At 45.2% G+C, this 17,040-nt stretch overlaps 1 protein-coding gene across 2 annotated transcripts in view; it reads right to left on the bottom strand.

Moving 5' to 3' along the window:
- Window positions 1-17,040, bottom strand: part of RTN4IP1 (reticulon 4 interacting protein 1) — a 105,269-nt gene that overhangs the window by 18,463 nt on the left and 69,766 nt on the right. For both annotated transcript variants that reach the window (XM_033936858.1, XM_033936857.1), the window contains exon 6: window positions 8,150-8,286. In XM_033936858.1, the coding sequence (XP_033792749.1) occupies window positions 8,150-8,286 (137 nt within the window). The remainder of the gene's footprint in view (window positions 1-8,149; window positions 8,287-17,040) is intronic.

The following is a 17,040-nucleotide window of genomic DNA, read 5'->3' as shown; positions in this document are numbered from 1 at the left end:
ATCTCTGAGATCTAATATAGGTCTGAGGTCTCCGGTCTTTTTGGGTACTAGAAAGTACCGGGAGTAAAATCCCAGGCCTCGCTGGTCTTGAGGAACTGGTTCGATGGCATTGAGAAGGAGGAGGGAGTGAACCTCCTGAGCCAGTAGGAGGGACTGAGAGTGGTTGGAAGCAGACTCTTTTGGCAGGCCTAAAGGTGGAGGAGTCTGGAAATTTAGAGAGTAGCCGTGGGCTATGATTGAAAGAACCCACTGGTCGGAGGTGATTACCTCCCAGCGAGAGAGGAAAATTCGAAGTCGACCTCCTATGGGCTGAGGAAGAGAACAGGAGGGAGGAAGACTGGCTATGCCCTGGAGAAGGGAGTCAAAAGGGCTGTGTCGGCTTAGGTTGAGGAGCAGGTTTGACATTAGGCTGTTGCTGCTGACGAGCCTGTTGTTGCTGTTGACGTTGTCTCTTAGGTTGGGGAGGATGAGGTTGAGCCAGCCGAGCCGAAAATCTCCTCTGATAGGAAGATTGTTGTCTAAATGGACGAGGAGGAGGAGGTTTCTTCTTGTTTTTCAACAAGGTGTCCCACCTAGTTTCATGGGCAGATAACTTTTGGGTGGTGGTATCCATGGAATCCCCAAACAGCTCATCCCCTAGGCAGGGCGCATTGGCAAGTCGATCCTGGTGGTTTACATCCAGGTCTGAGACTCGAAGCCATGCCAACCTTCTCATTGCCACAGACATAGCAGTGGCCCGTGATGTCAGTTCAAAAGTATCATAAATTGAACGGACCATAAACTTTCTGAGTTGCAAAAGGCTGGAGGTGCATTGCTGAAAAGCAGGAAGTTTACGGTCCGGTATATACTTTTGAAAGGAAGTCACCTGTTGGATGAGATGCTTTAGGTAAAAAGAGAAGTGGAACGCGTAGTTACCTGAACGGTTGGCCAACATCACATTTTGGTAAAGGCGTTTCCCAAATTTATCCATGGCCCTGCCCTCTCTGCCAGGAGGGACAGAGGCATAAACACTAGCTCCTGCAGATTTCTTCAGGGTCGACTCCACCAGCAGAGACTCATGGGGGAGTTGGTGTTTGTCGAACCCTGGAATAGGAATCACTTTATAAAGAGATTCAAGTTTTCTAGGGGCTCCTGGTATTGTCAAAGGAGTTTCCAAATTTTTATAGAAAGTTTCCCTCAAGATGTCATGGAGGGGCAACTTTAAAAACTCTTTGGGAGGTTGGTCAAAATCCAAAGCATCGAGAAATGCTTTGGATTTTTTAGAGTCAGACTCTAGAGGAATAGAAAGAGAGTCTGACATCTCCTTTAAGAATTTGGTGAAGGAGGAGTGCTCTGGTTTTGCAGCAGGATCCTGCACCGATGGGTCATCCTCTTCAGACGAATAATCCTCCTCGGTACCGAGGGGATCATCAGAGTCATCCCACAAGTCAGGGTCCCGTACCGATTGAAGGTGGCCCTGAGAGAGTGGAGTGGATGTCTCAGTATGTTTTGTCTTGCGTACCGACTTCCCTGAACGGGTCGATACGGTACCTGGTGACTGCACAGCGGTACGGGATTCAGAGACCGGTACCGGATCAGAAACTGAAAGAACAGTGCGTCGATGAGACCTTGGTTCTGCTGATAGAACAGGCATGGATAAAGATTTCTGCGGTGCCGATAATGCCGATGCCGATAATAGAGGCTGATCGACAATCGGCACCGAAGGCTCAGTGGGTACCGACACTGGAAGGGTCGGAGTCAATAGAGCCGGGAGCAATTGTTGCAGTTGCTCCTTAAGTTGGACCTGAAGGATAGAGGCAATACGCTCATCCAACGTTGGTCCCGATAGCACCGGTACCGGTTTTTTCTTGCTCGGTACCTGCGGTGCAGCTCGACGCTCCGGTGAAGTCGATGCCGATGAAGAGGCAGTAACTTCGATAGGAGCGGAGCGCTTACGGGGTCGGTGCGCAGTCTGCAGGACTTGGCTCACTGCTTGTTCGACTGGCGGCCCGAGGACAGTAGGGGAAGGCTTCTTAGCTGGCTTACCTACAGGTTGCGACACCGGTGATGTAGTTTGCGGTGCCGAAACTGTCGGTGTCGGTTTAGAGGAAGTTGCCGACGTCGATACCGGAGGAACTTCCATAGCGGTACCGAACAGGATCCGCTGTTGTATTTGCCGGTTTTTCAAAGTCCTCTTTTGAAGAGAACTACAGCGGGTGCAGGTTTCAGCCCTGTGGTCCGGACCCAGACACTGAAGGCACCACTTGTGCGGGTCGGAAAGAGATATAGGGAATGCTCACCGCTGGCACTTTTTAAAACCCGGTGACGGGGGCATGAATGGAAAAAACGGCTGTAGCAAAATCGAAGCCCGAGGCTTCGATGGTGCCAACAGGCCCCGCTGGGGCCGACCGCAAAAAACGAAAGAAAAAAGTAGTTGTTTTTTTTTTTTTTTACACAAACAAATTAGAATGAGAAAAGGAAAAAAATTCTCGAAGAGAAAAAACGCGCGAGCGGGAAGGCGAAAATACTTGAAAAAAATTTCCAACAGCCGTTGGAAACATGCGTCTTCTTAGCTCCGCGGAAACTAAGAAACTGGGGACCGCGTGCCTCCGTCGGGCGGGAAGGCACTCGCGCACGCGTGGTGCGGCCTAGCTAGAACTTTTTAAAGTTCTTAGAGTGCAATCACTCTAAAATTGTCCGTACCGGGGCTCCGTCGGTGCCGTCACCCATCAGTCAAGAATATGCTGCCTGCTTGTCCTGGGATAAAAAAGAGTTCCAAACTTGCTTTGAAGAATTGATTAGGCGCTGGCATCGGTGCATAGCTTCCCAAGGGAAGTACTTCGAAGGTGACCATAGTGATATTCAGCAATGAGGTATGTAGCACTTTTTCCAGGATGAGTTCACAAACTTAATTGTCAGACCTATTAGGATGATTTACAGAGCCAGAACTATCAAAACCCAAAATTTGACCATTCGGGCCAAGGTATGCTCACCTGTAGAACCTCTTTGCAGATGTTACTGTGTAATATCATGGAATTACATGTTTTTGAACAGCTGGCATGCTCCTTTGTTAGTCTCCAGGAGGGCCAACAGAGGGAACATTAATTGTCAAGTCAGAAGCCACAGGGAAGAAGGGAAGCCCGCCGGACTCCTCCCCTACTCAGGTCAGCGCATGCACTATAAAACAAGATCCTTTGCGGCGCACGCCTTGAATCTGAGCACTGTTACCCACTTCACCTCTTGGATGCATGAAGCAAGCATTTAACTGTTATTGTGCTGGTTTTAATTATTTTATCTTTTTAGGCATTTTATTTACTGTCTTACTTTATTTTATAGTTTGTCTGCTCTTCTCACCTCTGCCGCCGCGAAGCGGCGGCCCGCCGGACTCCTCCCCTACTCAGGTCAGCGCATGCACTATAAAACAAGATCCTTTGCGGCGCACGCCGCAAAGGTGCGCGCCTTCGGCGCGCGCCGAAGGAGCACGCAAAAGGAGCAGGACCTGCTCCTTTGTTCGCTCCTTCGGTCGCCTCCCGAGGGCGCCGCCAAAAACCACTGCTCTATAATTCATTCAAGACGTCCTAACCCTAACTTCGCACACACCATTTACTCCATCCTGACTTTGCTTTTTTTCCTTTCATCTGTCTTAAAGCTTCCTAATCAAACAAAAGAATTCATAAAAATGGATTTCCAACAAATTCCAATTCAGTTAAACAATAGACCTGATTTTCATAAATTTCCTAGATCAATCCCATGTTCACTTCTACCTATCCCAACGCTTCCTTCTTCCTCAACTGACTTTACATTACAACCAATTCTATCTAATAAAATACCTAACCAAATTAAATCCCTAAATTTAAAATTAGGCTTGCTTAACACTAGATCACTCAAATCCAAACATCACCTTATCAAAGACGCCATCCTCCAACAAAATTTACATATTCTTTGTATTACTGAAACTTGGCTTTCTGATGGAGAGGAAGCCTATCTTTCCTTTTGTTGTCCCCCTAACTATGATTTTTTATGGAACCACCGTCACAAACGCAAAGGCGGAGGTTTAGCCATAATCTTTCTTAAAAATTTAATTAAATCTCAAGATCAATCTGTTATCAATTCCACTATTGAATATCTCCATTTCAAAATAAATTCCACAAATAAAATTGACTTTCTCTTACTATATCTTCCCCCTCCAATAGACTATTCAAAACTATCCTCACTTCATAATTTACTCTTTGAATTCTGCTCAACTGCTAACTGCCCAATCATATTGGGTGACTTCAACATCCATTTTGACAACTATAATAACCCACAAACCTTAGAAACTATCAAACTTTTTAATGACCTAGATCTGCAAATATTAATTCATGATCCCACTCACCAGGCTAAACACATTTTAGATATGATTCTAATTCCCTCTTCGGAATCAATATCCTATTCCACTCCGAATATTCTTTCAGTTCCCTGGTCCGATCACTGCCTAATTTCCTTAAATCTTCAATTTCCTAAACAAATGATATCAAATTATTCTTCTAAAACCAAATCATACTCATACAGGGACTTTTCTCAATTAGAAAACTCAGACATCTCATTAAAATTTAGCCCTTCAACCATCATTCCATCATTTGAAACAATTGACGAACAACTTTATTACTGGAATTCAAACCTAGAGTTCATACTAAATACTAAAACACCACTAATTACTAAAACTATAATCAGCAAAAAACCCAAAAATCCGTGGTATTCCAAAAAGCTATCTTTAATCAAGACTCAACTTCGTTCAGCAGAAAGGAAATGGCGTTCTTCAAAATCCCTCACCAACCTTCAAAAATTTAAAGACACCTCTCTCTATTATAAACATGAAATTACCCAAGCAAAAAAATCTTTTTACAATAACAAAATTCAAAAGGCAAAAAACACTTCTGTCCTCTTTAATATCTTAAAATCATTTAACCCGGAAAAAAATAAAAATATGCCAAATCAAACTTCATTACTAACAGCTCAAGATTTAGCTAACTATTTTTGCCAAAAAATATCAACAATAAGACAAACATTCTCGACCAACACACTAATCTCACCGGGCTTCGAAGATCTATCTACAATTAACTCTATTCCAACAGCCAAATGCACAAATTTTAAAATTCCAACTATAAATGACATTGAAAGACACCTCAAATCAATCAACTTAAAAGGTTCTCCCACTGAAATTATTCCGCCATTCTATATAAAAAAATATTTCGATCTCTTTGGTCCCTTTATTCTATCTCTCATTCAAAAATGTTTATCTTCTGCTACTGTTCCTTCTGCTTGGAAAACTTCCACTGTAATACCAATTCTAAAAAACTTTAAGTCCAGTCAAGATGACTCATCTAACTACCGCCCTATTTCAAATCTTCCTTTCCTAATGAAACTGACGGAAAAACTAGTTTTCGAACAACTATCTGACTTCATTGAATCCTCCAATGCGTTACATCCGAACCAAACAGGTTTTCGTAAATACCACAGCACCGAATATTCCATGATTGGTCTTGTCACTAACATTCACTACTTCCTTGACCATCACAAATCTGTAGCTCTCTTCTCCTTAGATCTATCCGCAGCCTTCGATACCATAGATCATGACATTCTTCTTAATCGTTTACAATCACTAGGAGTAGAGGGCCAAGTCTTACAATGGCTTACCTCCTTCCTATCGGATCGTCTTTCCAGAGTTAAATTCAATGAATCCTATTCCGACTTTTTCCCCTCATCTTTTGGAGTTCCACAAGGATCAATACTTTCTCCTCTTCTATTTAACATTTTCCTATCCCCACTTATCACCATGTCACAGTCTCTAGGATTTACAACTTTTTCTTATGCAGACGACATTCAACTGATGCACCCCCTCAATCCAGAAAACCCTGCAGAAATAAAAATTATCAATGACAAACTGGAAAAAATTAAAAACTGGCTAAGCAATAATAAACTGGCTCTAAACACCAAAAAAACCAAATCCATGCTTTTTACTTGGAAAAGAGATATATCCCAAAAAATACCATTCACACTCGACAATACTTTAATAGAATCGGTACCCAAGCTAAAAATCCTAGGTGTAACTCTTGATGTAGATCTATCTTACCACGATCATATCAGTGTAATTGTCAAATCATGCTTTTACAGACTACGGCTGTTACGTTCAATCTCTACATTCTTAGACACTAAATCCCTCAATATTTTAATTCATTCACTTATTATTTCCAAACTGGACTACTGCAACTCTCTTCTAATTAATATAACTCAAAAAGAAAACAGACGCCTCCAAATTATCCAAAATACAGCAATCAAACTAATCCATAACGCAAAGAAATTCGACCATGTTACCCCCTTACTAATTAAATCACACTGGCTCCCAATAACCCATAGAATTACGTTTAAAATTTTATTCCTGGTTTACAAATCTCTAATTTTCAATGAACCTCAATATATTGCTAAAATGATTGTCCCACACAAAACTTTACGTTCTCTTAGATCTTCTTCTTCACAATTGCTCTCAGTTCCCTCATTAAAAGTCATTGGCACTAGGCGAAATGACATATTTTCTGTAAAAGCACCCTCACTGTGGAACTCTCTTCCAAACTTCATTAAAAATGAAACTGACCTCGTTGTTTTTAAGAAAATTTTAAAAACTTACCTATTTCAAGACGCGTTTGACATATGAAATTCCACTTTTTTAGCACTTTACAGGTCTAATATTTTTAATAACCCTTTATTACCCAATGTGTTTCCCTTTCAATGTCTTTCTCTAATTAAGAACAACATTGTAACTTTTCCCCTTCCTTCCCACCCCCTCCTGTTCGTCTAATTTTGTTTGTTTTATGAGTAACTATTGTAAATTAATTGTATTACCACACCCTGTTGGTTTTTATTACTGTACATCGCTTAGATGTTATTATAAGCGATTTATCAAATAAAGGTCAAACTTGAAACTTGAAACTTGAAACTTATTTCCCCAGTTAATGCTTTATTTTTCGAATGAACTGACTAAGTTTAGCTAGGGAAACTAATGGTACTAAGGGCTAGATTCTCAAAAATTTGCATTAAAAACTGACAGGCCTCTGTTGTAGCTGTTATTGTAGCGATTTTAAAAATGCAAGTCATTCTCCAAAAAACGCTCATGCAAATGAGGTTGGCGGAGAGTAGCAAAGATTCACTAAATTTGCATGTGCCCATTGCTGGTGATAGCAATGGGCACATGAACAGAATAAATGCAACAAACATAATTTACCCCCCCCCAATACAACAAATCAAGCCATACACCAAAGTCAAGCAAGCTCCCCACCCGACACACCCCTCCCCCCAGCAGTGGGAGAGATGCCCACTCTTTCCAGCCATGTTGCACAATCACCTGACACTGCTAACCTCCGCCCTCCGGCAGTGGGAGAGATGGCTACTCCCTCCCACTGCCAAGCAACTCCCACCACCCCCGACACCCTCCCCAGGGCAGCGGGAGAGATGACCACTCCCTCCTGCCACCCTGACACCTATAGGAGGGACCTTAAACGTTTGGGCCACTCACAGCCTTAGGCCCCTCCCTGGTGCATCCCAGGATGCACCAGGGAGGTGAAGACTCGCCATTTTGAAAATGTTGGCCTGTTGGATGGAGGGAGTAGGCATACCTCTGGCCAGCCATTGTAAGCAAGGTAAGGGGGAGTTGCATGATGGCAGGAGAGAGTGACCATCTCTCCCGCTGCCGGAGGGGGGGGGGGTGTTGCTTGGTAGTGGGGGGGATTGGGCATCTCTCCTGCTGCTGGAGGGGGTGTTTAGCAGTGTTGGGTGATTGCATGGTGCGGCAGAAGAGTGAGCATCTTTCCTGCCAATCTTTGTTTTTTTTGTTTTTGTCTAATTTGTGTGAGTGTATGTGTGTTGGGGGAGGGGAGGGGGGTCTGAGCTGTCAAACTTTACTTTCCTGTCAGTGTTTGATCTGTGGGGCAAGAGACTATAATTATCATATCAGTCTGAACCAATTGTAGTTCAACCCAGATTTCCCTAAGAGAAACAAGAAGATGAAAACTGGGATAAACGATGCTTGGTTTTGATGAGGAGCCTTCTAAAACCCTAAAGAAAAAAAGCATTCACCTGACGGCTGGGCCAGGCATTATGACTATGGTCCGAGGACAATCAGGACAACAGTACTTACAACTCTAATTTTTTCAGCTGCTCTTCTGTGTTTTCTGATTTGTAATCAATGACATGATCAGCACCCAGGCTCCTGACCAATGCACTGGAATCTTGGGAACATACGGCTGTCACATGTGCACCCCACGCTTTTAACAGCTGCAAAGACAGTGAAAGGTAAGAGCATGGAACATTTTTCCTCTGCAAATATCGTGGAGAGATCACAGAAACATTCCATGCATAAATGGTTATTAAAATAAAGATAAGGAAAGTCAAAATTATACTCATACGTGGAAAACTCAACTTCAATAAAACACTGACATTCAAGCAAGTTAAGGAACATAACAACTAGAAGACAAAATAAGGAAAGCTGAAAGTTTCTCATAGAATACCTTACAATAAAAGGTGCTTAAAGGAAACTTCAAGAGTAAACAGGTTGAGAAAAGATTTGAAATTATGATAGGCAAAACCTTTGAAGGTAATTTTACAAAGGTCTAAAAGTATTCCAGATTTTTGATTAAAGTGATATTTTTACATTTTTTTGATTATCTACAACAAATAAGATTTAACCACCATATGTTGAACCCTGCTACAGTATACTGTAGATCAGTGTCTCTCGAACTGTGTGCCATGGCACAATGGTGTACCCCGAAGAGATTCTGGGTGGGCTACATGAGATTTCAGAATTTTATTTTTAAAATTTCCCTTCATAAGTATGCCCTTTGTCTCCATTACTTTTTGATGTTGTCCTAGAACCTTTATTAATTGCAATAAACAAAACTAGGGAAATAAAGGGAATCTCATTTACCAGTTTTGAATTTAAATTATCTGCATATGCAGATGATATATTATTATATTTAAGAGAACCGGAAATTACTATTCCATGTATGCTTAATTTAATAGAAAAATACGGTACATTTTCTGGATATAAAATTAATTGGAATAAATCTGAAATCCTCCCAATTAATGTTCATTGTACCAAAGGATTATTTGATCCATATTCATTTATTTGGAAAGAGGATGGAATAAAATACTTAGGAATTATGATCAAAAATACAATTGAAGACACAGTCAAAGAGAATGAAAAACTTTTATTGAAAAAAAATAACAGAAATGTGTGAGCAATGGAATCCATTACATCTTTCTTGGTGGGGAAGAATTCAAACAATTAAAATGATGATATTGCCTGTGGTTTGTTACCAAATGAGTATGATTCCAATATTTTTTCAGGGGTCATTTTATAAAAAACTTAATAATATTCTTACAAAATTTGTTTGGTGTGGGAAAAGACCAAGAATCGCTTTAGTATCATTACAAAGACCAATTATGGAAGGGGGGGTAAATTTTCCAAATTTTTATAGGAATCATCAAGCCTATATTTTAAGACAGGGTATGTATTGGATCCTCCCAGATCTCTTAGAAAATGTACCAGATTGGCTGTATTTAGAATGGCGGCTCCTGTTCCCTTTGAATCCAGAACATTTAATTTCTATATCAATGCCTATAAGATACAAAGAACACAGAATCTTATTAGATACTTGGAAAACATTAAGATACATAAATAATCTGACACCAGAACCAATTGCTAAATCCCTAAATCAATCAATATGGGTAAACTCCAGGATCAGAATTGGCGGATTTAAAATCGTCTGGAAACAATGGATAACTGCAGGAATAAGAACATTAAATGACGTCATATCAGAAGGTTCCTTGCTTAGTTTTTCACAATTGCAAAATAAATTTAGACTAAATAAAACACAATTTTTTAAATGGATGCAATTGAAGCAAGCCATTCAGGTAGGGTTCCCTGAATGGAAAGTTCTCAATACTCAATATAGTTTGCAAGTTTTATGTTTCCAGACGGATTTCTTGGGTCACCAAGCCGCAAAATGGTATAAATTAATAAATGGATTTCTAAATAAAAAAAAGAAAACTGGACTTAGGGATATTTGGAGCATTGAGATTGGACAGACAATTTCTGCATCTCAATGGCCAAAATTCTGGTCCTGGAGATTAAGATTAACAAAGTCAGCATCTATGAGTCAAACATGGTTGTTTTTATTACATAGAGTGTTATGGACCCCGACGCGCTTGCAAAAGATAGATAATACTAGATCTAATAGATGCTGGCATTGTAAAATAGAAGTAGGGACATTGGATCATTTAATTTTTTTTTGTCCCTGTATAAAAGCTTTTTGGAATTTAATTTGGCCCCAAATAAATATATTACTAGAAAATCATGTAGGACTCTCATATGATACCATATTATTCGGTACTGCAATGAGAACACAGAGTCCAATATCAGCAAATAATAATAAATTACTTTTAATATTGACAGGAGTTGCCATGCAGCAAATCACACAAAATTGGAAAGATTTTACCAAACTAAATTATACATTTTGGTGGAACTCGGTATGTCACATTTACAAAATGGAGAAAATTTTGGCTTTACAACAAGGAAATATTAAAAATTTTAAGAAAATATGGGATCCATTGACTAATTATTCTAGAGATCAGATATCTTAACACATTGATAATAGTAATATAGGGTTAGGGTGGGAAATATAGATATTAATATGAAAGAAAAATGGAAAAACAATTAATAGGGGAAAGGGATGAATATTTATGATATGAATTTGTACATACATATATATTTTATTATACATTTTATAATATGTGATTCATGTATTGAAAGAATGAAAATTCTATAAATAAAAATTAAAAAAAAAAAAGTATACACTAAAATAGATGACATTGTACGTTGCGTACGCAAGAGTCTGTCAATGTTATGTGCGGTTGTGTGCGTAAGGATACAACCGCCCAGACAAGCATCATTGTTTAACATGGTCCTTGAAAACTATCAGCAAGTAATTTTACTTTTTATGCAATAGTTATCTTAACTTAAGCAACAAAGTAATCAAGGCTTTGTTACTGTTTGGATCTTCTTATCGTTGAGAACTTGGATTTTCAGCTCAAAACCCTACGACTTCAGATGGTGACCACGCCATCTCTTTGGAATTCTATTCCTAATTACCTTTGTGAAAAATTATCTCTGCTTCATTTTAAAACAAAGCTGAAACATTTCTGTTCCAAGTTGCATTCAACACCTAATTGCCCACGTAAGTAGGCAACATCCTTCCCCTCCCTGTCGTTTTTTCCTTAATTGTTCTCTTTTCTCAAAATATTGTAGTTCTTCCACTTTTTCCATCTGTTCCCGTATGTCTTTGTCACGTCACTTTTAATAGTCAAATACTAACCTTGTCTTATATGTTGAAAGCTGTATTTTTATTGTACACCGCTCAGAAGTCTGATTGAGCGGTATAAGAAATGACTATCGAGCCACATTTTGAGTTAATTTGCACTCAAAAACAAGCACTGATTAGCAATTCTATTCTATCTACTTAATTTCACCATTGTTACAATTAACCATACATAGTTTAAATAATTTTAAATAAATAACTCTCAAATTAAATTTTTTGTTGGTTTTGCAATTTTATCATTTCAATTATATGCTGCGAAAAACATTTGCTCTGTTTAGTGTGGCAGAGCAAAAAAAGATTTTATTCCCAAAACGGTTTACAAATAGTTACATACATAAAATATTATAAAATTCAGGACAAGGTTAAAACAAGACAAACAGATTCAATTCTTACATAAAATCAATTTCTCAAAGAAATGCATCTAACATATACCGTATTTGCCGGCGTATAAGACGACTGGGCGTATAAGACGACCCCCCAACTTTTAGTTAAAATATAGAGTTTTGTTATATACTCGCCGTATAAGACTACCCCTTCTTCCGCACACCTTCTCTACCGCCCCGGGTGCAGCACAGCCGGCCAGGTCCCCTTACTTTTGTGGCACTTCCCCGACCGACCGACAACAGCATTAGAGAGCTGCACGGGGACGCCCCTAGGGTCGCGGGGATCCCGTGGGGATGCCCCCTAGGGACGCGGGGATCCCATGGGGACGCCTCCGAGGGTCGCGGGGCTCCTGCGGGGCTGGATGCTCAGTCTTCTGGATGTACGCGGCTCTTCTTCTCCCTACCTTCTCTGCTTGCAGCACAGAGCCGAACGGAAGTCTTCCCGACGTCAGCGCTGACGTCGGAGGGGAGGGAGGGCTTAAACAAAGCCCTCCCTCCCTCTGACGTCGGAGGGGAGGGAGGGCTTAAACAAAGCTTAAACAAAGCCCTCCCTCCCTCCGACGTCAGCGCTGACGTCGGGAAGACTTCCGTTCGGCTCTGTGCTGCAAGCAGAGAAGGTAGGGAGAAGAAGAGTAGCCTCGCGGTACCAAGAGAGAGGGGCAGCCGCCCCGCCCCGGTTGCAGCACAGCCGGCCAGGTTCCCTTACTTTTGTGGCACTTCCCCGACCGACCGATAACAGCCCGGGTCCGACAATCCTCCCTGCCCTGTAGCCGCGAATCTAAATTACCTTCTTACAACAGCTGTAAGGAGAAATTAGGTTCTTACCTGCTAATTTACTTTCTTTTAGCTTCTCCAGACCAGTAGAGGTTAACTTTACGAATGGGTATATATCTAATCATGACCAGCAGGTGGAGACTGAAAACAAAACTTTGGGACAGTATATCCTAGCCCCTCCTCTCTATTTCCCTCAGTCTGCCGAATAGCCAAGCAGAACCAAGAACTGGAAAACAACAGAGAGAAAAAACAATACTCCGAAAGGAGTAACAAATAACATACCCAAAATGCTGTTGGAAAATGCAGAGGAGAAATTCCCGAAGGAAGAATGTCCCCACAGCTCGCCAGCTAAGCCAGCCGAGCCACAGCCGCTGTTCTTCAATTCTCCCCGGCCCTAGAAAAATACTAGAACCCGCAGCAAAAACCAAAAACTGCCCGCGCAACAGCCCCAACAACAACAACAACAGACAGGGTGGGGACCTCTACTGGTCTGGAGAAGCTAAAAGAAAGTAAATTAGCAGGTAAGAACCTAATTTCTCCTTCTTTAGCACTCTCCAGACCAGTAGAGGTTAACTTTACGAATGGGACGTACCAAAGCAGTCCCTCTCACGGGCGGGACCCCCGAAGGGCCGATACCAGTACACGCTCACCGAACACCGTGTCCCGACGCGCCTGCACATCAACCCGATAATGACGAACAAAGGAATGCAAGGAAGACCAAACCGCAGCCTTACAAATATCCACTGGAGGCACGAGCGACGACTCAGCCCAAGAAGCCGCCTGACCCCGAGTGGAATGAGCCTTGAGAAACTCCGGAACAGGCTGCTGTTTCAGAAGATAAGCGGAAGCAATCGTCTCCTTGATCCAGCGCGCAATAGTAGCCTTAGAAGCGCCAGCTCCCCGACGAGGACCCGCCAGGAGGACAAAGAGATGATCGGACTTCCGGAATTCCTGGGTCCGCTGCACATAAGAGCGAAGGACCCGACCGACATCCAACTTGCGCAGCTGCCGTTGCTCAGAAGAGCCCTCCCGACCACCCAAGACCGGGAGAACCACCGATTGATTGACATGAAAAGGAGAAACAACCTTCGGCAGAAAGGAAGGAACAGGCCGCAAGACGACCCGCTCCCTAGAAAACTCCAAGAAGGGAGCCCTACAAGAGAAAGCCTGCAAATCAGAAACACGCCTAGCAGAAGTAATGGCCACCAAAAAGACCGCCTTCAAAGTAAGGTCCTTCAAAGAACAGTCGTCCAAGGGCTCGAAAGGCGGACGCACCAAAACAGAGAGAACCAGATTAAGATCCCAAGAGGGAACCGAGGGCCGTAGGGGAGGCCTAAGCAACTTGGCCGCCCGCAAAAACCGAATCACATCAGGAAGAGCCGATAAACGCTGACCTGACACCAACCCTCGAAAAGCCGACAGGGCCGCAAGATGAACCCGGAGAGAAGACCAAGCCAGGCCTCTATCCAGGCCATCCTGCAAGAACTCCAGAATGTTAGGCAGAGAAGCGCGAAAAGAGGTCACTCCCCGCGCCCGACACCATTCCTCAAAGAGACGCCAAACCCGCACATAAGCCCGAGAGGTAGAAAGCCTCCGGGACCCCAACAGTGTAGAGATCACCTTGTCTGAATATCCCTTCTTGCTAAGGCGACCCCTTTCAAGAGCCACGCCGTAAGACAGAAGGGAGACGGGTCGAACATGGGAATGGGACCCTGCATCAGAAGGTCGTCCGAGAGAGGCAGAGGAAGAGGATCCGCTACCAGGTGCCTCACCAGATCCGCATACCACGGACGGCGAGGCCAATCCGGCGCCACCAGCACCACCAAACCCGGATGGTGAACAATGCGAAGAAGCACTCTGCCCACCAGCGGCCAAGGAGGGAACACATACAACAGCCCCTCCGTTGGCCACTGCTGGACCAGAGCATCCAGACCCTCGGCCAGACCGTCCCTGCGACGACTGAAGAAGCGGGGCACTTTGGCGTTGCCACCCGTGGCCATCAGGTCCATCAGGGGCTGCCCCCAAGCCTGCACTATCAACTGAAACGCCTCGGCGCCGAGACACCACTCTCCTGGATCTAGGAAGTGACGACTGAGGAAGTCTGCCTGAACATTTTCTACTCCGGCTATATGAGAGGCCGAGAGGTCCAGCAGATGGGATTCCGCCCAAACCATGAGCAGAGCCGCCTCCTGCGCCACCTGAGTGCTCTTGGTGCCCCCCTGACGATTGACATAAGCCACCGCCGTGGCATTGTCCGACAGCACTCTGACCGACTTGCCCAGCAACAGGGAGTGGAAAGCCAACAGCGCCAGACGGACCGCTCTGGTCTCCAACACGTTGATCGACCAGGCGGCCTCCTCCGCGGACCAGGTGCCCTGAGCTGAGTGACCCAAACACTGAGCCCCCCAACCCAGGAGACTCGCATCCGTCAGGAGCACCGTCCACTGCGGGAGATCCAGACCCACCCCCTGAACTAGGTGAGGGGTCTGGAGCCACCAACGCAGACTGCAGCGCGCCAAGCCTCGCAGGGGAACCGGAACATCCATCCCGTGCCTCTGGGGAGACCACCTCCGGAGCAGAGCATACTGGAGAGGACGCATGTGGGCCCGCGCCCACCTCACCACGTCCAGGGACGCCGCCATCGACCCCAAGACCTGGAGGAAATCTCGCGCCCGAGGACACCGGGACACCAAAAGCAGGCGAATCTGAGATTGCAATTTGCTCACCCGGCCCTCTGGGAGGAAGACCTTCCCCAAGGAGGTGTCGAACAGCACCCCTAGGTACTCCAGACGCTGAGCCGGGACCAACCGACTCTTGGAAAGGTTGACCACCCAGCCCAGCGACCGGAGAAAACTCCACCACCCGAGCAGTAACCCGGGAGCTTTCCTGCAACGACTTTGCCCGAATTAACCAGTCGTCCAGGTAGGGGTGTACCAGGATGCCCTCCGACCGCAAGGCTGCCGCGACGACCACCATCACCTTGGTGAACGTCCGAGGAGCCGTGGCCAGCCCAAAGGGAAGCGTACAGAACTGAAAGTGCCGACCCAAGATCGCAAAGCGCAGGAAACGCTGATGAGAGGCCCGAATGGGCACATGCAAGTAGGCCTCCGTCAGATCGAGAGAAGTGAGAAACTCCCCCGGCTGAACCGCCAGAATGACCGACCGCAGAGTTTCCATACGGAAAGAGGGAATCTTGAGAGCCCTGTTGACCCCTTTTAAATCGAGGATGGGCCGAAAGGTCCCCTCCTTTTTGGGCACCACAAAGTAAATGGAGTACCTGCCCGTGCCCCACTCCGGAGGGGGCACCGGAACAACTGCCCTGAGATCTAGCAAGCGCTGAAGGGTCTGGCGAAAAGCCTGCGTCTTCCCCGGAGTCTGACACGGAGAAGCGAGGAAAAAATCCGGCAGAGAGCGGGCGAACTCCAGGGCATAACCGTCCCGCACCACCTCCAGGACCCACTGATCGGACGTGATCTCGGCCCATTTGGGGAAAAATTCGCGCAGCCGAGCCCCCACCGGAACCAAAGGGGGCGCCGGCAAGGCGTCATTGTGCAGGACGGGAAGCGGGGGAACCGGCGGAGGGATTCCCTGCCCCCCGACGGGCCCCCCGAAAGGGCTGCATGCGCTGGAAGAACCGACCCCGGGAAAATCCCGGAGACTGGAAAGAAGCAGCCCCACGCCCAGGGCGATACTTGCGAAAATCCCGCAAACGCCCCCGGGCCGCACCCCCCCGAGACGCCGGGCGGGCACGGTCCTCCGGCAGACGGGGGACTTTCGAGTCCGACAGAGTCTGAATCAACTTATCCAAGTCCTCTCCAAACAAAAACGACCCCCGAAAGGGAAATTTAGTAAGCTTAGCTTTGGACGCAGCATCCGCCGCCCAAGCGCGCAGCCACAACACACGCCTAGCGGCCACGCCAAAAGCCATAGACTTAGCCGATATCCGCACCAAGTCATATAGAGCATCTGAGAGGAATGAGGCCGCCATCTCAATCTTCGCAACCTCCTGATCCACCATAGACCAGTCGTCAGACTCTCGATCCAAGACCCGCTCCGCCCACCGAAACACGGCGCGAGCGACCAGTCCCCCACAAATAGCCGCCTGGACCCCAAAGGCAGAGACCTGAAAATTTTGCTTAAGGATGCTCTCCAATTTGCGCTCCTCAGGGTCCCGCAAGGCAGAACCGCCCTCAACAGGCACGGTATGCCGCTTGGAAATTGCCGAGACCACCGCATCCACGACTGGCGAAGCTAACGTAGCCCGATCCCCTTCAGGAATGGGATACAGGCGAGCCATGCTGCGCGCCAGCCGAAACGGCGTCTCCGGCGTTTTCCACTGCTCCAGAATAATATCCCGAATATCCTGATGCATAGGAAAAGAGCGGGAAACGGAACGGATCCCCCGTAACAGGGGGTCCCCCACACGCGGAGTCTCCGGCGGCGCGTCCTCAAAACGCAAAACCGAAGAAACCTGTTGAATAAGGTCAGGCAGCTCA

Source organism: Geotrypetes seraphini, chromosome 3, assembly GCF_902459505.1.
Source record: "Geotrypetes seraphini chromosome 3, aGeoSer1.1, whole genome shotgun sequence".
Lineage (NCBI taxonomy): Eukaryota > Metazoa > Chordata > Amphibia > Gymnophiona > Dermophiidae > Geotrypetes > Geotrypetes seraphini.
Note: the sequence above shows the minus strand (reverse complement) of the source record. Positions and strands in the feature narration are given on the sequence as shown.